General features: G+C 35.7%; 1 protein-coding gene across 1 annotated transcript in view; it reads right to left on the bottom strand.

Annotated features, from left to right (window-relative positions):
- LOC150110451 (choline O-acetyltransferase-like) overlaps nucleotides 1–22,483 on the bottom strand; it is a 63,609-nt gene that overhangs the window by 29,451 nt on the left and 11,675 nt on the right. The window contains exons 2-3 of the mRNA XM_090398698.1: nucleotides 13,044–13,162; nucleotides 4,211–4,264 (exon numbers count right to left, since the gene is read on the bottom strand). Coding sequence (XP_090254824.1) covers nucleotides 4,211–4,264; nucleotides 13,044–13,162 — 173 coding nt within the window. The remainder of the gene's footprint in view (nucleotides 1–4,210; nucleotides 4,265–13,043; nucleotides 13,163–22,483) is intronic.

Here is a 22,483-nt window from a genome sequence, read left to right as displayed (position 1 = left end):
AGCAAATCATAAAGGGAAAAAAAGGATAGGGAACATGGAGGAAAGAAATAGAAACAGGATTGTTAGAAAGAGAATAGCATTAGCATATCATAGCAAACAGTTAATTGTAAAGCTGAAGTTTATGTTATTCAGAGATTTTAAGAAGCAACTAAATACATGGATCGATAGTTGAAATATATTAAGAAGTTTACAGGCTGTATGCAATGAGATTACAGAACACATTGGCTGTTCTTTACACTTGTCGAGTGAAGTACAATTGATTTTCAAGACGGAATTATTCGTCATTATCTACTAAGTCCTATTTTGGCTTAATTTTCAAAGCAAAGAACAAAGGTGCTGTTATTTTTTCTCGTCAATATAAATGATTCTCACTACCAGATTTATTACGTCTGAAACATAATAACAAAACTAGAATTATTAAATGTATAGATGTGAATTATTATCATTATTATTATTGGCAACTCGGTGGAGTCCATTAGACTCATCAAGGAAGGCCCTAAATATCATGTTAAGTAATATACAACATTTGCGCAGTATCTGTCATACTTTGAACTCATTCACGGCCATGGCACTCGCAACAGACTCTGGCAACCACTCATTCACCGCTCTTCAAGCAAAAAATTTAGTTCTAACACCCTTGCTAACTATACTCTTGCTCAGTTTCCATGGATGGCCCCTAGTTCTCTCCCTACCAGACCTGTTCTGAAAATTTTTCTCTGAATTAATCTTGTAAAAACCCTTCAGTAGGTTGCATGTCTCAATCTATTACCACTTTTCCGCCTGTCACCCAATTTCAATAGTCCACAAATCTTCAACCTCATAAGATTCATTCCATAGACCTGCTACCATCTTGGTCACTCGCTTACGGATCCTTTCGACCTCCTCCTCATCTCCAAGAAACTCAGGTGACCAGATCTGCACGCAGCTGTCAAAATGGCGTCTTACCAAGGCTCGATAAAGAGGCTGTAATAACTCGGATGGTCAAGATATTCTTCAGTACCCTTCAGTAAGGATTAAAATAAAACAATGCACAATGGTTGGCCTGATGGTTAAAATATGAAATAATATGTTTGCAAGAGATTCTTATGACAATTTATGACTATTTGTTAAAATTTACCTGAAAGTTATGAATTTGAAAATTTACTGAATATAATTTTGATTATAAAACTTTGAAGATTTGCAAAATTATACTCAATTATTTGAAAATTAATCTTTAATAAGTTATGTTATTGACTTAGCTTACTAAGCATAAAAATTATTTATAAAAATGTGTTCTTCAGAGCTAGATTGAAGTTATTTTATATGTTGAAAGCTGCATTATATTTAGGAACACGTGATTTGTTTCAAAGTTCTGGAGTTTTAATCCCGAAAAACAGATAGACGGACATAAGAACATGCAGTTGACAATCATAATGCATTGATCTCAGAGCCGTAGTTAATTCGGCCATAATTCAACAACCCGATCTACATAGTGACAATTTTCTGTAAATGACAACAAGGTTAAAATTCCAAGTGCTCCTAAAGTGTTTCATTAGCACCTTGGAGAATTTCCGTCCTGTTTTTAACATGTCTTTCATGAAAAGTTTCCAACCACAGGGCGTATACAGTTTTATACGACAAAAGTATTAGCAAAATTATTCTTAAGATTTATAATAAGGAATTGTGGTTCACAGAGATGTCGAATGTCACGCAAGATTTCATAAAAACAGTCATCGTATAAAATGTGAAGCATTCTTCCATTTAGTTTTCATTTTTTTTTAACTAAACGAGTAATACGTAAATAAAGTGTACAACTTTTTTCCTTAATCAAGTTAGTCACAATACAGAAGTGATCCTGAATGGAAGCGACTGCACGCAAAACATTTTATATAATGGTAAGGTGATTTCAAATAGAGATGCGAAGTATTCTCCAGATGCTATCTACAAGAATAATTACACTCAATAGCCTAAAAAAAATAAACATTTCCACACTGAATGAAATTCTCCAGTAACACACTCAAGACAAACACATCGCTATAAATAGATGTAGTCTGCCACTGATAGACAAAATCGGCCTTAAAACGAGTGTGTGATAAAGGTCGTGACTTGAGTAAGTTCGAACTGGAGGTTGTATAAGTAAAGAATTGACTTTGACTGACATATGAGTAAAGAATTAGAAACCTTTCTGCCGATGTAAGTAAACGTCACTCACTCAGCATATATGCAAAATACTTGGTCATGCGTCACCACGTGTTTTAGGCTAATATTTAAGAATGCTGGTGGTCAGTAATCGTCAATAGCGTTAATCACGATGGAAAAAACAACGGATTTTACGGAGTTCGATAAAGGGCTTATTTTGGGTGCCCATCTGACTGGACCCACGATATTGAAACAGCAGAGATGACTGGTTTCTCCAAAAGTGAGATATCCCAGGTGTTTAATCAGTGCAAAAATAACACGCATTGCTTGTCTAAGAGGCGTAACCGTGGCAATAAAACAGTGTGTCAGAATCGAGATCGCTGCCGTTTAAGAAGGTTTGTGCGGACAAACAAAACTTTTTGTGTGCAGCAATTGATCGAAGCATTTAATGAATGCTGTTCTCGACCCATATCTCACCCAACCATGCGCAGGGAATTGAAGAGGATCGAGATTGGCAGTCGCATGCCTATACGTAAAATAAAAGTTTTTAATTCAGTGACCGGTGTGTGTATTATCAACTAAGTAAGGGTGCCTGAAGTAGTAGGAAGAAAAAATATGGAGAGAAGTAGATATAAAAGGCTCTGTTTGGACAACAGTTTATGTAGCATAAGACTGATTAAAATATTCTTAATAAAATTCACAAAAACAGTGAACAAGTCGCCTACATTCAACTAGATCCAAGGTCATTAGACTTATCAGGATTTCAACCTCCTTGAGTTTTCAATTTCTGTTTGAATTTTCTAAGTCACTCCCACAAATGCCTCTATAAAAACAATAAATCTACAAAATGATAAAATCACGTGTAATACTTAAAAGGAAGTGACGTCGAAGGCTGCTGTCAAAAGACATTGGAAGCGGACAAGTTGCTGAGTATCTCGAAGAAGGTTGTTCTGCCAGGATGGCCTGCCGATTGATAGCCTGGAGAATGTTTTCGTTGCACTCTTTAGAATCTCTGATACAAGCAAAGGAAGGATTGAATAAAGAACACTCGTATTAGCTATTTACTTTGTATGTGAGTGATACTTCCAGCAGGACAGTGCAGACCCAGTCTACGAATGAGGACTAGAACGAGATGAGGACATTGCATTAAGGAATTCCTTATCCATTGGGGTCTTAATCTCGTTGAACATTTTGGACATGTGAAAGCATGTATTCCCAAGAGGGATCATCTTCATTAAATCCTAGAGAACCTCGGGAATCCATCATTTCTGCAAAGAATATGACACCATTGGGATATTTTGGAACCGCTAGTTAGGAACATTCTAGTTCGTGGATATCTCCAATGAAGTGGAAACTTTGCAATATTGCTTCTTTCTTTACTGCATTAGCTTAGTAGAGATAAGCGTTGGATACTTTGTAAAGGTGTCCTTGACGAGAAAAAAAAATCTTTTAAGTAATAATAATAAGGAGAAACATATTATGTACAACATCGTTCCAATTTTGAAGGTGATCATTTTACCACAGAGGTTTGAATAGTTTGGCCAATTGCCAATATTCATTCTATAATATAGGAACTTGCCAGATTGAGCACGCACGCACACACACACAAAATATCGCACTGAAAAAGGTATAACTAAATAACAAGTGGTGTGTATTTCAGAACCTCATTACTTTTAATACATGCAAAAATAATCAGTGTTTAGTAACTTATCATATAAATGGATTTTCCTTCTGGAATGTAGGTTTTTTATGCAGCAAAACAGGCAGACCAGCTAGAACCGCTAGCATTAATTACGCCTGCTATAATCAAAACAAACAATTTTGTGAGTTAGCTCAGATTTAATTTATTCTTGGAACTAATTTATAGCGTTGATTGGTTTTCAGGAGTGGGGGGGGGGGGAAGCAAACATGAATATGACGTTTGTTTTCTAAAATGGGAGCGTGAAAAACTGAGTAAGGTGAAAACATGAATGTGAGAAAGAAATACCGTTTTTTTTTGCTAAGAGCCTGAGCCATTATATTTCTCAAATATATAAGTTGGATATGAGGTACTTTATTTTGTAACGTAACGCTAACCAGTACCAGATCTTACCTGTCAAGCTTTTGTTTATAATTGAGAGCAAACAGGATTACTTTCGCCACAAATCTGAAAAGAATTAAAAAATGAAGTATTAAAATTCCAAATTAGAAGTGAGTTATTATCATGAAATTGCTAATCAAGTAGTGAATGAGAGGTGGAAATGTTTCAATTTATTTTCTATTGAACTTCGAGTAGTACTATTTTATTAATTTTCTATCCTCTGAAGTATCACGTTTTACTAAATACTCTTATTCTTTTCGGCCGATAAAAATATTTTCTGAGTAATATCAGTTACGGTAATTAACGAACCCGATATCTTCTAGTTTACAATGGAAAATGAGAAAATAACCTTTTTAACACACCGGAAAACATTACTGCATTCAAACACCTTTTTAAGAAGTCAATTGCAGATCGAAGTATTCTTAAGAAAAAGAACTCTGCATGGAATATCGGTGTGAGCCGTCGTGTCTCAGTTAATTTAGATAAGCCGTTTGGTTGGAAAGTTCTGGGTTCGAATCTCATCTATGATGTGGGGTCTTTTATCAGGTCTTTTCAATCAGATGGCGACTTAGCCTGTCTCATACGGAAGCGGAGGACTTTTTTCCTGGAAAGTCGGGTTTTATGTTCTTCAAATTCGGAAAACTGTCCACAAGAATACACGCAATATACCGAAATAGGGCGCAATAAGGATTAACCATCCCATCGGATTTAGTTTCGAACGCCTGCACGGTAAAGTGTGGGTCTACGCGTGCGCTTAGACAGATAGTATTCTCATTAAACTAAAACCTTGTTTCATTATGCTAAAATAAACCTTTAAATTTTGGACTTCATACTATATTTCTTAGCGTACTCGTAGCCCTGAGTTCAAATCTTGATTTGAACTCAGGTTTTCAAGAGAATGTAATTTTGTCTGCTTTATAAGGAGATCGCGTGTGTTCTTACATTCGAGTTTTCCTCTTCTATAAACCAGAAAAAAACTAGACCGAGCAAGCACGCACACACACACACACGAGCTATCTCGTCTCATATGATAGTAGAAGGTATTCATAGTGGCCCTTGAACACATGCAATTAACCGACATAAGTACTCGTATTGTGACGTCTCCAATAGTTGCTCTGGGTGTATGCAAACTAAACAAACAAAAAAAAAAAAGTTGCTTTTCATAAACAAAGTCCAGAAATTTATATCGAAACAAAATGAACTGCTCATATAATTTTCCACATGCAAATAAAACACCCAGTCCGAACAGAATTGACATGACTTGAAGCTGGCGTGGTTACAATGTTCTTAAGGAATTCCCGAAATGAAATCCCGAGTTGTGACGTCATCGAATAGGGCGGCCAGTATCTTCAATTTGGAGGAGGATACAATTAGGAAATAAAATGTCATCAAAAGAATTTCTCCATCTTATTTTGATTTGCTCGACGCACCCCATAACCATCCCAGTTGGCCAAGTGGTTAGCGTCACCAACCAACAGAAAAGTGAGCTCGAATCGTGACCCACTAAACAATTAAGGCAAAGCCTAAGGGCAGTAAGTTTGGAGGGAGAAAAAAATCCAGCAAAATTGTATCGCAACCATAAAAACACCGTGCTTCGTTTTTATAATTTTACACATTTGCTTGAATTTAGCTGCTGTATAGCTAAGATTAGGGTACTAAGTTAGTACCCTAACAACGCCCCTAAATCCTACTGTAGCATGGACGTTTGTCAAATTCTTTAGGCAAAAGACAATTTTTGCACCAAAGTTAACTCTGCGTACATCGCTAGATTTTAGATTACTTTATTAGTAATTAATTGGTGTTGTCACTTTCTACTCAAAGTTTATTTGCAGGCAGATCTAAAAATACAACACACTGCACTTCTTGGGAGTCATTTATTTATTAACACTCTCTGTAAATTACTTTCCCCCGAAATGTGAGAACAAAAGCAAATCTCTCATTGATTCTCTATTTTCAAATTCTCCATTCATTTCCGGACGGCTACCCCCCCCCCCCCCCCCCCGTCCTCTTTCTTTTCTGTCCGTAGCTCATTCATTAATGAAATTCTGTCTTTAATTCTTTTTGAGAGAAATGAATATCACAAGTTAAACTAGAATAAAGACGAAGAACAAAATTCAAGTCATTTTAACACAGTATGATTAACTAATAACATCTCAGGATCATATTTTAATAATTATCAATCGTAAAGTTTGAACTTCTGTAACAGCCTTTATAGTTTTCTAATACAACCTCAAGACATCAACATTTTATAATAAAAGCAACGAAAATTATCAATTTCAACAGACTATACACACACCAGATGGCAGCACCACTAGTAGAACAGCAAATGTTTTAGGATCGCTGTTTGAAAAGTTTAATCATAAACTGTTCACCAATGTCACCTTTCCGTAATTATTCTCCTTACTGCTGCAACATAGCCGCTATTTTTTTTGTTATTATTATTATTTATTTTCTTTGAGCTGTCTAGTCTATAAAGCTAGTCTGCATTTTAAAATTCATATCACGTTATTATTAGACACACTATGCATTTCTGAAGAAGTGACTGGTAAATAATAATAATAATTTACAAATTCTTTACAGAAACTATTTGAAAGAAATTTTGCTGACGTCATAAATTTTATATTCATGGCACTTTAAAAATGGCATTTTGAGAACTGTTATTATTGAGAAAAGAAAATTAAATAAAGTGAACCATGTAGAAAGTTTTTTACCTTGGGTATATATTATGTTAAAGATACCAAGCAATTTTATAAGCTAGGGTTTTTTTAATCCTTTTTCCCAAGTAAGTCAAATTTGCGCTGCACGTAGCGCAACACTAGGCAACTCGTGGTAAAGGTGGAGCAAGTTCTGATCACTTTGCTTAGAATTTTCCCCTAATGCAAAACACATTTCCTTGCGGAAATGTATGATGCTATGCATTAAGGTAATGGTCACTACCCATACCGGTTTCGACCTTTATTGAGGTCTCGTCAGTGGGAGCCACATCTAAAAAAATGCCAAGGGGGAAGTAATACAGAGCTTATAAATATTTTACCTAAGCAAGTTTCCAAAAAAAAAAAGGATTAAAAAACCTAGCTTATAAAATTGTTTGGTATCTTTAACAAAGTGAACCATATTTTCGGACAGAAATTTCCAATGTTGGTTGAAATTAGGCTTTCTTCATCATCATCATTATTAAATGGTCCAGTTTCGGATTCTTTCATAATTACTAGAGATAATATGATAGAGAAAATTTACATTCAGTAATTGAGATTAGTGCTCTAAAGATCAAATTCCGTGCAAGTTTAGCTGATCTGAATACTTGAAAGCTTTTCCATGCATAGTCTGATCCAAACTCACGGCTTGTTCTTTGAAAGTCGATAAGGGATCCACTCGACCAACTATTCAGGTCTGCAACTAATGCAGACGAAACCTAAATATGTTACATACACGGGTATTTCTTCGTATGCTCGTTAGCATAGCTAGGATAATGGAACTTAACTCTCAATGATATAAACTTGCGATTTGAATCCAGATTGCAAAATTCATTGAATTAAAATTAAAATTAATAAATTTAAGTAATAACAAAAAATGACAGACTAAGATGTCAGACACTCTGTATATTTTCAATAAAGACAGTTTCCGGTGTGGATACACATCAAGATAATATCAATGCTTCAACTGTAACGACATGATTCTAGTTATGAGAGGCTAAATAGGTAATCGGGGGTAAGGGATAATTTTCTTTACAGGGAATTATTCCAGGGTAAAGATATGCGCAATACATTTCTATTACAGAGACCTAACCTCTTCTTCACCAAGACCGCACTGCGTGGCTAAGAGTCACATCCTTCCAGAGGTGCCCCTGTTTTCACAGAACAGTGCGGATCTAGACTGAAAAGTCGAAAAATATTCCAGAGGAAGGCAATGGCAAACCACCTCTGTACCTTGCCAAGAACATTCCATGAACATGCCAAAAATGAGAAAGTACGATATGGTGCTGGATGGTAAGATCCCCCGGGCCTGAAGGCATCCAACATGCAACTGGGGAAGAACAGAGGGCTTCCACAAGTAGAACTAGTTTTTATGATGTGTCCAGGTCAAACCCGGAAGGAAGCTTGGTCACGGATGTTGCTGGTTGGAAAAGGGAGGCTCCCTGTTTCACAAAAAACCACAGGATTGGAACTTGGAATGTTAGAAGTATGAACCAAGGTAAGCTGGAAATAATAAAGATGGATATGGAGCGCAAGAAGATGGATATATTGGGAGCAAGTGAACTTAGATGGACAGGAATGGGCCATTTTCAGTCAGGGGACTATATGGTGTATTACTCAGGACATGAGACAAGTCGAAAAAATGGAGTATCTTTCTTACTCAGGAAAAAGATGGCTAGGTATGTATGGGGTTATAATCCAGTGAGTGACAGAATCATTTCTCTCAGAGTGAGTGGACATCCAATGAATATGACCATCATTCAGGTTTATGCACCTGCAACAGAAGCATCAGAAGAAGACATTGAAGAATTTTATGGCAAGTTACAAGTGATAGATGCAGCACCAAAGTGATATTTATGGCTACTTATTGGAGATTGGAATGCAAAAGTGGGAGAGACTGAGGAACAAGGAATAAAAGGTCGTTTTGGTTTAGGTATTCGAAACATGCAGGGAAGAGACTAGTTGAGTTTTGTGCAGAGAATTCTTTGTTTGTTGCTAACACCTGCTTTTAACAGCACAAAAGAAGATTGCACACATGAGTACCACCTGATGGACAACACAGAAATCAAATTGACTATATACTTGGACAAAGAAGATATAGAAGTGCAATTCAGTCTGTCAAGACTTTTCCAGGTTATTAGTGGCTACAATACATGTGAAACGGAAACTGAAAACAACACAAATGTCTATCAGATATGATCTTGGAAACATACCATATGAATACAATATTAGTATACAGAACAGATTCAACACACTCAATTTGTGTGAAAGAGAACCAGATGGACTATGGGAAGAGATTAAAGATATAATTAAAACAAAAGCAAAGAATAATATTCCAACAGTTTGTAAGAAGAAGTCCAAATGGCTGTTAGACGATGCCATCAAAACTGCTCAGGAAAGGAGGGAAATGAAGGCCACAGGAAATTTGCAGGAAGTACGCCATTTGAATGGAGAGTTTCAACGACAAGCCAGAAGAGTCAAGGAAAAATACTTTACCAGGAATTCCAACAAATAGAAGACCAAAAGAAGAAAGGACTGCAACAGCTATCTAGTAAGAAAGCACTAGGAGGAGATGGAATACCCACTGAGCTGCTAAAAGCTCTGGGAGAAGAGGCAGTTAAAATTTTAACAGCTCTATGTCAGCGAATTTGGATCACAACTACATGGCCTAGGGAATGGAAAAAATCAGTTTGTATACCTTTATTGAAGAAAGGCAATGCAAGAGAGTGCGAAAATTACAGAACTATCGCATTGATTTCTCATGCAAGTAAAGTCTTATTAAGATTATTCAGAAAAGACTGGAGCCATTCATGAAGAGAGAAATGCCAGATGAACAAGTAGGATTTCGAAAAGGCAGAGGAACAAGATATCAGATAGCCAATGTGAGATGGATAATAGAAAGAGGTCAGGAATATCACAAGAATGTCTACCATTGTTTCCGTGGCTTTTGACTCTGTAGATCATGTGTAAAGTTAAACATACCTGTTTAACGTGTACAGCGAATACATTTTAAGAATGGGGGCTGGAGGAGTTTTCAGTTGGAAGATTCCTCCAGATACCTCAAATTATTAATATTTTCCCACCAATTTTAATTGGTGGAAAAAATATTAATAATTTGAGATATGCAGATGATACCACCTTGCTAGCAGAATGCAAAGGGAACCTCAAAAAGACAAAAGTTATGGCAACATGTGAACTTAATGATTTTGAAGTAGATAGGGAGAAAATGGAAGCAGTTAACAATTTTGTGTTTCTAGGTTCCCGAATTGATAAAGATGGTTATTGTACCGAAGAAGTTAGAAGAAGATTATTACTCGGAAAGAAAGCAATGACAAATTTAAGCAAGATCCTTAAAGATAAATATATTAGCCTCACAACAAAAATCAGAATCGTGAAAGCAATGGTATTCCCTGTGGTGGTGTATGGATGTGAAAGTTGGACGTTGAGAAAGAGTGAAAGAAGGAAGAAGATAGATGCATTTGAATTATGGGTTTGGAGACGTTTACTAAGACATGGACTGCAAAGCAAACTAATAAATCAGTGATAGATAGAATAAAGCCAGATTGCTCCCTTGGAACTATGATCATCAAGCAAAAATTATCATACTTTGGACATATTATGTGAGAAAATGACAGTCTAGAGAAGAAGATGATGATGCTTGCTAAAGTTGATGGAAGCAGGAGAAGAGGAAGACCAAGAATTAGATGGGGGTGGATGGAGTTAAAGAAGCAGCTAAAGTGCGCTTGGAGGTTCTGAAAGACATGGTCAGGGACAGATCGGAATGGAGAGTGTATGAATGTTCGTGGAGTCGCCAGGAGTCGGAAACGACTCAATGAATCATAACACACAAATAGGTAATCATACTATCTTAACTGATGATATCACTATCAATAAATAACTGGAGCTGCTATTCTTTATGAAGCTGAAGCAAATCCAAGTTCCTCTGATAAAGAACTAGAATATTAGCTTGTTATTGCTTGGGAACTAGAACAAACAAATAGAAAATTTGCATTTCTTATTATCGATATATGTAGCTAAGTATGAAACTATACTTAGCTACATTGAAAGTGGTAAGTAGAAGTTCATGTCCAAATCCATGTTTTCCTAAATTTACTCATCGATTTGGAAGGATTACGCTGTGCTATATGTTACTGCAAAAACAAGTCGTACTAAATTGCAAACTTAAATGTGTAAAGGGTTGAATTAATCTCACCCAGTGCAATATATAAATTCAGGGATACATCAGTGCTCTCAGAAGTTTCATTCTCTTTTTGTTTTAAATTAAGCAGAAAGAGGAAAAACCAGCAGAGCTAGAGACTAAATCTACTAATCCTAGTACTTAATGTTCGGAGAAGCGTTTCTCATCAAATAGGCAGACAGATGAAGAATAATAGTTTTAGAAAGTGTAGAATTTCTAAAAGATACAGAAGAGTGTGCCAGAGGCATTGTGTGAATCAGTTTTTGATTTAATCATCCATTAAATCAAAAAGTTTTAAATGGTGTAATATTCTATAATTCGAATCTACAAAACATTGTATTTAGGAAATTGTGCATTGATATCATGTTATTATTATTTTTTAAATTATTATTAAAATAGAAATAAAACAAAATTCATCTAGAGAACATCCGGAATATAAAAGTCTCTCTCTCTCTCTCATTATATATATATATATATATATATATATATATATATATATATATATATATATATATATATATATATATATATATATATATATATATATAGAGAGAGAGAGAGAGAGAGAGAGAGAGAGAGAGAGAGAACTAAATGACTGGAAGATCACTATCTAAAAACCATAATCATTATGGATTCCTCAGTTCTCGATAATGTCTATAGAGAATCTCATTTTCTCCGTTCACTCACTCAAAAATACTTATCTTGAAAGAAAATATACGTTCGGAGAGGGTCTTTCTTGTGACCTGTTGAAGATATTCAATTAATTATAATACAAATACTTTTTGAGCCTCCGTAGTTCAGTAGGAATTCAAACCCAGGTCTATAGTTCCTTTAGGGGAAAAATCTGAGTTAGACTTCCGTCGAGGAGGAGGAGACGAAAAATATTTATCAGAACTTTTCAACTGAAAGGGGAGTTAGGCGGTCTCATACGGCAGTGGTAGAGTTCTTCCTCTTCCTTCTAACTCCTCCCAGAAAGTCGCATTTTTCATCCTCCCCTAAAGAGGCAAATCGACTAGAGAATACAGGTACCGACACATATAGTTGACTATTTAGATAGGATTAACCACCTCATCATAGCCTTCATTAGGTTTCTATAACGCCAAGTCACTTGTCCCAGTTGAGCCTAATGGGTTTAAGGCAAAAATGAAATGAGAAGCGTCACTAGTAAGTTCTAATTCCATGGATTTTTTTTCTGTCTTTTGCAATTTGATGTTTCTTTTTCTATCACTCACGCAATGTTACGACGGAGAGCTCTATTTTCAGATTTCTATAACGATGCATGTCCTCCACATGAGTTTCTTCGTTTGTCTCTCCTTTATCTGGAAACCAACCATCATTGACTTCATGAATGGAAGCACCTAAATTGGGAATCTCAAAAAAATAGAAATTTCCAAACACTAAACTGTCAAAAATATCCGAAAAAAAGGAACATCCACCTTATCCCCCCCCCCCCCCTTGACAGGAGTCTATCGGATGAGCGTCACAGAAGTAAGGATGGGGGGGGGGTGTTATTATGTCGCAATTCCATTGGTTCAGAAGTCAATTCCACTGTACGTATTGTCATGAAGCACATGATAATACAGTTTCCGTTGAAGTTTAGGTTACAATACTAAATGAACATCAAAATTTGCTTCTAGGTGCTAATCGTTCCTTTGGCGATTTACTTTAGGTTTGGACTGAGCTCGTGTTTCCCTTAATTCAGTCTTGAACAAATTGGCAGCAACCTGAGTTAAATCACTGGTATTTTATGAAATCACTTAACTACCACCCCCACCGCCAGTCAGCTCTGGTAGCTATACGAGTATCAGCTTTTCATTTTAATCATAAATTCTTTCGGCGCATTTCCTAAAAAAATATTTAAAGCTTATTCCAATCACATTACTAACGTACTCAGGTTTACAATTATTCGTAGATGGAATTATCATAAAATAAATACAAGACCAATTTAGCTCACCTCAGTTGTTCCGTCGTAGACCGAAACTGCTGCTTAGGTAGTAGGAAGTAGGGATTAGAATTGACTGGAAGCGGTAAGGGATTTTTAAGGTACATGTCGTCTAACCAAAGATCTGTTACCTGCCAAGAGAATAAACATTTGTTAGAAATGTTCTGAAGGATGTAAAATTGTTTTGCATTTTTCCATGTATAAAATCTCTAGCAGGAAATATCAGGTGTGACTTTTTCAGTAAAGAACGAGATAGATTTATGAATGGAATTCGCTGTAGTTGCAAGCTACAAATTTATATTCGGTGTTTGCGTAAGGTGGTTGATAGTTGCGGTGATTCTAAGTGATATCGAAGATGCTTCATTATTCTCAGCTAGAATATCCAACTGGCAGGACTCATAGCGGTCTATGAATAAGTGTGAGAAACTTGAAAATATGCAGAGCCATAATACACCGTGAATGGGATTCTTAATTTCAGTTTTCCTCCATACACTTCTAACCTGAGTGGACTAAACAAAAAAACCGACTTCCAAAATTAATAGCAATTATTTACATGTTAACCAGGTCGGAAGGCCGTAAGATCAGTATCGGGGGGAGGGGGATATTTATGTCATTTAGAGAATTTCGAAGACCGATTTTTTTTTAAATGCTTGATAACATATCGGTAAATTGGTGAGAGTGGGAGTTTATTAAAATAAATTTAAATCCTCTTAGGAAAATCAAACTCAATAAATTACTGCCAGTACAGAGATTTCTTATACGTCTTACTTCCACTGAACTCTATATCAGTTTCTTGGTAAGTACAGTTTCTCAATAAGCTATTGGCCGACTGGCTAAATAACAGATTATGAATTCTTAATATTCTTTTTGCTATTAATAATGATAAAAGAAATCTCTGGTATTCACAGTCCTTTAAGGCCCACGACCTATAAGTATCCTTGACCTTCGTATAATTTAAGGCGGCTAGTGTTATGCCTACATATATACGTAAATTAATGATATTCTTTTGCTCATTCTGCGAAATGAAAAACCCGAGGGAGGAAAAGCTCCTCCTCTTGGCTAACTCATTATCAAATAAAAAGCGCTGAGAAAGTTTACTTGCGTCGAATTCGAATCAAGGTTTTTTCCCGATCAAAGGTGCTACATCAAAACCGATTAAGCTAAGGAGAATCACTTTTCTCGATATTATAAAACAAAAATAACAATCCCTGAAATGATCTTATTGTTTTATCCATATAATAGGCGTTGCAAAAGGAAGAGAAGTATTTTTAAGGGCAAGCGAGTAGAATATACAGGGTGGTTCAAAATTCCATGTACAAACTTTGAGGGGGGAGGTACAGAACATCAACCCTATTCACATAGGAAAGCATGACCGGAAACGCCACCCGAAAATGATAGGTGGCGCTGTTCGCCAGCGCTTCAGGTGAGCAATTGGGGCTTCCTCATTCAAGCTTTTGACGTCGTACGAAGAACATGCGTCGTTTTACGAACGCTGAGATGGCAGACATGCACCTCGTTTACCATATTATGTATTCATCTACTATTGAACTGTTCAGTTACGCCTAATAAAGTTTTTTACACTACTTGCTGCCTTGTGTTACTTCTCTATCTTTGTGTCCCTGTTAGTAACTTCCGGTGGCGTTTCCGGTCATGCTTTCCTATGTGAATAGGGTTGATTTTGATGTTGTCTACCTTCCTTCAAAGTTTGTACGTGGAATTTTGAACCACCCTGCATATAATTATGAACTTCTCTTTTGATCCAAACTATAAACCATAGGTGTTTTGGGGAGGACCATTCTCACTTCCAGATTTCAATGTAATCACGGAAAGAACACTAGCTAACCACCGAGTTAGTTAAGGGCCACATTTATGAATATAATTAAAACCTGCGCACGTGAAAATGACAGATGTTATTGTTGTGATTTAGGATTATGTGGAGATGACTAAGGTTCGTGACGCGAGTGTATTAAATCTCTTAATCGTTAATTCATCGGCCAGCTTTTTTTTTTTTTTTTTTTTTTTTTTTTTTTTTTTTTTTTTTGAGAATAGGTGACCCAGTTGCTATTAACGTTTTATATGTTCGTATCTCGAATAACAAAAATTGATTTTCAGCAACAATTCCGTCTAAAAATCTATTAGTTCTTGGACGGAAGAACTAAATTAAATTCTTGATTAAGCGCATGCTGTATTAAATCAAAATGAAAAATGATTTCAAAATCCCTGTTGTAGAACATCATTTCGTAAAAAAAAAGGAAGAGCCCTTATATTCATCGATATACGTTTGGGATAATTTAATTCATGTTAATTTTTGATGCATTTCGCGTTCATGTTTTTTTTTTTTTTTTTTTTTTTTTTAATCATTTTCTGAATGTTTATAGCACTGATTTTATTCTTATTTCTTCGACACCAAGTAAACCAAAACACCTGCATTATTGTTGTTATTATTATTATTACCGAACTTTATTCATATAATTGATTCACAGTCAAAAGAAATATCATTTAAACAACAATTTGACTACTGATACCGAGCAATTCAGATTCTTCTAAGAATAGTCTGTCAGGTAGCGTCGTAAAATATGAACTATGAGGTCACTTCGTTGATGTTTAATTGCTGTAAATAGTTGAGTAGCTTCTTTGGCATTGCACGAAGTGCATCGATAATTATTGGGATGACTGTAGTGTGTTTAAGCCACAGTCGGCCAACTTCCATTGCTAGATCTCGATATTTAGTAATATTTTCCTGTTCTTTGTTGTTAATGTTATCACTGGGTACTGCGATATCAATAATCCAAACCTGTCGACGTTCGATAATTGTGATGTCAGGTCTATTTTGTTCCAAATGCCGATCAGTTTGTATTCCAAAGTCCCAGAGAATTTTTGCTGTTTTGTTTTCCAATTCTGTCTCTATTTTATGCTGCCACCAGTTATCAGATGTAGGAAAGCCATATTTTTTTCATACATGCCAATGAATAATTTTGGCCACTTGATCATGGCGGTATTTATAGTTCGTGTGAGCTATTTTGCTGCAGGCACTGATTAGATGTTCTACAGTCTCATCTTTCTGATCGCATAATTTGCATCTGCTGTTATTATTGATGTTCAGAATTTTTGCTTTGACTGCATTGGTTTGCAATGCCCGTTCTTGAGCTGCTAGAATAAATCCTTCTGTTTCTTTTTTTAATATATCCATATTGTAGCCATTGCCATGTCTTCTTCACGTCAATTTTGTCCTCAGTATCTCGAAGAAATTGGCCATGTAAAGGTTATTTTTCCAGCGCACATATCAATTATTTTGCTGTTCCGTTTTGCTATTATTATTATTGTGTGTGTGTGTGTCTGTGTGTTATTTTAATTAGCTTTATTTTAAATCTATTTAAAATAAACGCGCGCACGCAAATGAATGTTAGTATAATTTTTTTCTATTTTCATATCTGAATATGTTCACATCTACGCTTCGAAAAACCCATCTTTTGTCTCGGCGTTACGTTAAATACTTCAGAGCGATCCCCTCTTTGTGAAGCAGAATTTGCATTTCACACTAATTAGGATGACAAGGGAGAGTGCAGTGTCGTCACAAATGGGGGAAAAAAAATCAAACGCCCACATACTTTGCACATTTCTTTCCCATGATCCCCTATGCAGAAGGGACGCAATGCGGCACGAGGTAAAGATTTTTTTTCTCCCCCTTCCATTTTGCCCTGTTTACAGTATTGATGAGCTCGGAGTAACAACGAATTGATCTGCGGATAGAACGGACCTCATCTGGCCCTGGAGGAGTTACATGACGTTGCTGAGAATTCCGATAGCTTTGAACACCTGGTCCCTCGTCGGAAATACCGCGTGAATGATGACCCCTCAGGCGAGCAACGAATAATGGGTGTGGGCGGTGCCTAATAATGAAAGTTTCTGTCGACAGAAACTCCTCGGTTTCGCTGCTGGCAAAGGGGGGTGGAAGAAAAGCGGACGCGAGACGGAGAATGGGCTGTAGATGATTATTATTGTGGTGTGTGTGTGTTGTTCGCCTACAACCGAAGTACAATTGAACCGAAGTATAATTTGTCGAAATTATTAAATGACAAAAGAATGAAAAGCAGAGTTTATGTTGAATCTTCTGCCGTTGCATCTTTCTGAAGCCCTTTCTTCAACTGATTATTGGTGTAGCATTAAATTTTAGATGGCTTTGAAATGTTCCATGTTTGGTTTCTGGAGCACTAAAGAACTATGTAAAAAATAAATAAAAATCCTCGATTTTTATTCATCAGCATAAGTAAGCTATTTCAGAAATAAGCAGTTTACAGAAAAGGATTTGAATATTAGTTAGATAATCAAAAATCAATAAATATATTAGGTAAAGGAAAACATAAATCTTCGTTATCTTTATTTGGATCTGTGAAAGATTAATTACATCCCGTAAATTTTTATTCCAATACAATTTAATTCGCTTCAGATGCATTTGAAATGAATCGATCTTCTGTAGGTGAAAAGTGTCTCGTAGTTCAATTAGGTTACAATGAAGCTCTTTGTTTGAAAAGACCCGAATTCGAATCTCGTTTAGGATTTAAACAGCCTCTATCAGCGTTTATTAGTTGAAGGTGAACTAGCTGGTCACATTCAGAGTTGGCGGGTGTGTCCTTATGGAAAACGCGAGTTTTTCATCTTGCAAGGAGATCACCACACAAAAATTTATATTTAAGCATAAGACAAACCACTTTATTCTAAAATTATGGTTAGGAAAGTCAGTCTGATCAGACCTGTAAATAATGAAGATTATTATTATTGTTGTTAATGAAAGCGTTGAAAGCTTAATATATTAATAGACCAGTCCGTATGTTTTACTCATGGCCACTGTATTGATCATTCTGATAACCTGATCAGAACCACATATAAGCGTCTCAAAATCCACTATTTAAGTTAGCGTGAATGTTATTTCGCCATTATTCACCTAATATGGCGTATGTGCAGCACTAGGAGTGGATAAGAAGCAGAGTGGATGTTATTTAATTATAAAACTTCTTGAGCATCGAGACTTCATACCATAAAAGAGTTCGTGTTCTTTAGTACAGCGTGTATACATTGATTTTTCATAACAGATAAGAGTTAAATCCCGACTGATCCTAATTCCTTTATTATTAATTCATATTATAAAAACTGAATATTCCTACTTTCGTGTTTAATATTTCAATTAGCATCTCTCTGACGTATTTTTAATTAGCAATTGCCTTTTTGTGTACATTTTCGTTTATGTAATTTTCACCCACGAAAGGCTATAGAACAATAGTATTAATACAACTGGCAGACTAAGTGTCAAGAAATCCAGGAACACTGCTATATAGATTACTCGTACATATAGACATTTTTACTTCGTTTGGGTCACTAATAAAAGTCGAGTAGTGGTCGCACATCGCGTGATGAAATGAATCTGCCATCCTTAAGTCTTTTCACCCCAAGGGCTTTATCTACACCGGCTGAGCTACGGAGGTTTAAATTTTAACTTCGAAAACGGCTTGAATTAAATGAAAATTCAAATTATCCGTGGAATTTCTGAACCTCAAATTTCATCAAATTCCACCAACAGTACAGAATTATTACTATCGGTTAGAATTTATTCACCAATTTTTGCAAAATAAAAACGATTGATTACGAATTCTAAATATCAATTTCATCCAAAAATATATTCATCCAAAGTTAAAGAGATATTTTGTGCATATTTACAAAGCACAATTTCAAGGGAATAACTGCTGTCAAACGCTTCACACTGACAAGCGAAGATGGCACTTCGAAGCCATCAAAGACTATTTTCACAGTGTCACGTTATACCTAAAAGTTAACATTATCGATATTATCGCGCTTTGCTTTAACCCACCATGTTAAATTATAGCGGTATGAGTTGATGTCATTTTCTAATACATGCTAGGAGATTTATTTATTCTTGACTCGTGTTTTGTTTCAGAGCTGTTCCGCTATTGAGAAGGATAATATCCTGAAATATCCCTGATTTGCCAATGTAGCATATACGAAAAATCAGACAGTTTTACAGACATGCAAAAATTTAACAGTCTATGGAGAAGCTTATGGAAAGCTTATGGATAAGTCGTTTACAAATGATAAATTGAATATTTGCATTTTCTTAATCTGCTTATCATTTGCAAAATAAAGGACTCAAGCATCAGTTAAGATGAAAGATGCTAGAAAGCATAAATATTAAAAACAATCCATAGTCTTAAAAGATAACCAGTGCCTACAAAAGGATGTGCAGATTTTGTGCTTAATGCATTAACTAATCGAGAAATCTCTGGAACTCTTAATAATGAATGAAAAATGAATATTGAAGAATGCTCGTTAATATAACAGTGCTAGGTGAAAATGTTATTACTTCATTGAAAGCTATGCTTCAAATAATGAAATTACTGGAACAGTTACAAAGTCTCAGGCATTCATCTTAAACAGAAAAATAGATATTTTCCATAGTGATCTTGGAGATGTTTCTAGACCTTCAAATGATATCGTCCAAAAATATCATGTACTTAAGCCACATAATCCTGAAACAATGACAGATACTCTTCATCTTCCGCTTACGTGTTAGCGGAAGATGAAGTAAAGCCATACGTGTCACGGCCAAGTATGGCTTTACAGAAACTTAACCAAAATGCTGTAGTAGTGCGGTTGCTTCTTACGGTGTAGTCGACCATGTCTGTTAATTGCATGCATTTTCTGGCCGTTTGGTTTTGCTAGCCTTGCGGAACAAAAAACCAGAGTTTCCCAGGGGAAAAAAAAATCAATGGCACATCTGAAGGAGATCAGATAACACATCCTTTGTTCAAAAACTCTCGTAAAGGTTCTTTGTTTCCATCCACTCATTTTTTTGAGAGGATAAGAGATAAGAACAATGGCATTTCTTCCATTCACGCTGTATGATATAATCTTTTGTAGTTTGAAGCGAGCACAGTTACTTTTAATGCGAATCTCATTATGAAACCCTTCAAGCCTTTGCATATTCTTGGTAACATGGAAGGAATAAGGATTATAAAATCCAGAAACTAGAGACCAAACCACAGGGCATTTTTCGAACCACTTCGGACTCCTTGTAAGTAGAGTGAGTTCTCATCGGGCAACGAAATTTGTCCTCGTTTCACCCAACTAGTGACGTTCTCAAGAAAAAGTTTAAATATTGATTAGTTCCGCTATCACCTTTGAATCTGTCTCAATTGTGTCCGAGTCCAAAAACGATCGGAATCTCACATTCCAAACGATATGTGACTTCATCACTGTAGCCTATGCAATTTTGTACGAATAGGAAAAAACAATCTTGAACATCCTTGATGACTTTTAGTTTTGAACTTTTTTTTTGGCGTGTTTGTTTTGTAAAAGCCTGCAGAAAATTGTGAAGTCATTCTTAAAAATTTGTTTTGTATGTAATGTGCTTTGTATCTATAAGTATTTCCCTTAAGATTGGAGAACCTCGAATTTTAAAATCCCCTTCGATCTTACATCCGTTCACCCAACATTGGGGACTGACAATAACAGAGTTTGATGAACTGGATGTCACATCAGTGGATTGTCATAAACATCAATCCTCTGATGTGCATCCAACAGTCCAACTCCTGGAAATGCTATATGCTCTTTCCTGCGATGCTTCTTTGTACTTGTTGGAATTGAAGTCCATATACTTTTCAGAATATGCATTACATGTTGGAAAGAATTTTTCCACATTTCAAGAACAATTCAGTACTGACGGGATCAAAACCTAGTTCTGGAGCTTCAAAGGTTGATCAGTAATACAAGTGAGTTATGAATCAAGAGTTCATGATATTCATACAGGTAAATGAAATTTCATAATGCATGAAATTTATAATGCATACGATAATGCACTTTAATTGGAGACTTGCTGATAAGAATTCAAACAAAATGTTTTAAAGTCAATAACAGAACTCAAAAAATTATGTTGTGGGTTTTGCCGAAAATATTTTAAATGCAAGAGCGATATATTTATCTCTTATACGACCAGGCACCTAAACATATTGGATAATGCACCGAAACATTTTTTCTCTACCAGTTCAATCGTAATCTTTTGAGACTAGACATACTAGACTGTTCCATAAAAACATACTTAAACCGACTAGACAGGAAGCATAGCAAAAAGGAATCACAAATATTTCTATTTTAAAGTAAATCTTTAAAAAAAATGGCTCAAAACTAAGAATCGATAAAGGAGAATAGAAAAAGGAAGCGAGGCGACAAAGTTTTGAAGGTGACATCTATTTGGCTCATTATCTCTAATGAAGCACTTAACAGGATTTGCGTTGCTTTAAATGTCAGCAATTTTATTGGGCGGAGTCTCTTTGATACGCATAATAAGAAAAATTCGGAAGTAATTTCTTCTTACGTTACCTTAATTATCCTTCACTTTGACAAAGAAAACTCAGACGGAAATCTAAATTCTAAAAACGATCCCCCCCCCTCCTTGACCTTAAAAAAGTCGCTTATTTTAAGATTTTTCTCGGTATTCATGATGAGTTCATGCGCTCCGTTTATTCCGACAGTTCACCCGCCCATGAAACCGCCTATATCCTTCCCCTACTTCTCAATTCCAAAGAGCAAATTTCGGTTCAAGAAAATGGATGATACTTTAGAGGTATGCGAAGGTAAGCGGGTAGCCAATCGAAGACATCGAAAGTAACCAATCCGATGTGAGCTCCAGGTGTCAATCTAAGACTAGGCGATCGATACTTGCATTGTAAAACAGGAGAAACTCGAAGGAATGAAGGAGAGAAGCTCGTCTCTGCTGACTTTAGATTTACAAAGATTTGAGGCTTTTTTCTGGAAATGAAAAGAGCAATCATCCATGCCTTGTCGTTTTCTTTAAGATATGATCTTTAAGTGAATCTTGTACGAGACTCTTCTTCGTATTGGGTTTAGATTTCAGTCTTAGAAGTGATTTTTAAAATCATTTCTCTGTCTCTCGCTTGCTCGTTCGTTCTGTTGTAAAATATTCAAAGAGTAAGTTGTTCACATTAAAGGTGAAAAATGAAGTTCATTTCCGCTTCGTCAGCTTAAATAAGAGAACAGATATTTTTGTAATGACCTTCTTATCAGTTGTCGCCTAGGAGAATTGGTTACATCGCTTGAAATGCATTCGCGGGATTGATATGTCCAGAAAAATGTTGAAAATTCATTAACACCTTTTCATGTAAATGAACTAAAACCTTTATAATATGGAATGAAAATTATTTTAACTTTTCTTTACCTACTCAACTTCTCCACACAATTATCATCGCAACTTATCATTCCTTTTTACATTCACCAAAATTACATTCATAAAACGCCAAGTAACTTAAATGTTATAAAATCACAAATTTATAAAAATCTTATTATAAATTATTTTAGTAACAAACTACAGTAGCAACTGCTTGAAAGAACACTTTTTATTACTTCACACAACACAGATTTGGAAC

The sequence above is a fragment of the Typopeltis vanoorti genome, chromosome 1 (genome assembly GCF_054136105.1).
Source record: "Typopeltis vanoorti isolate ZY-2024b chromosome 1, IOZ_Tvanoo_1.0, whole genome shotgun sequence".
In the NCBI taxonomy this organism is placed as follows: Eukaryota; Metazoa; Arthropoda; class Arachnida; order Uropygi; family Thelyphonidae; genus Typopeltis; species Typopeltis vanoorti.
Note: the sequence above shows the minus strand (reverse complement) of the source record. Positions and strands in the feature narration are given on the sequence as shown.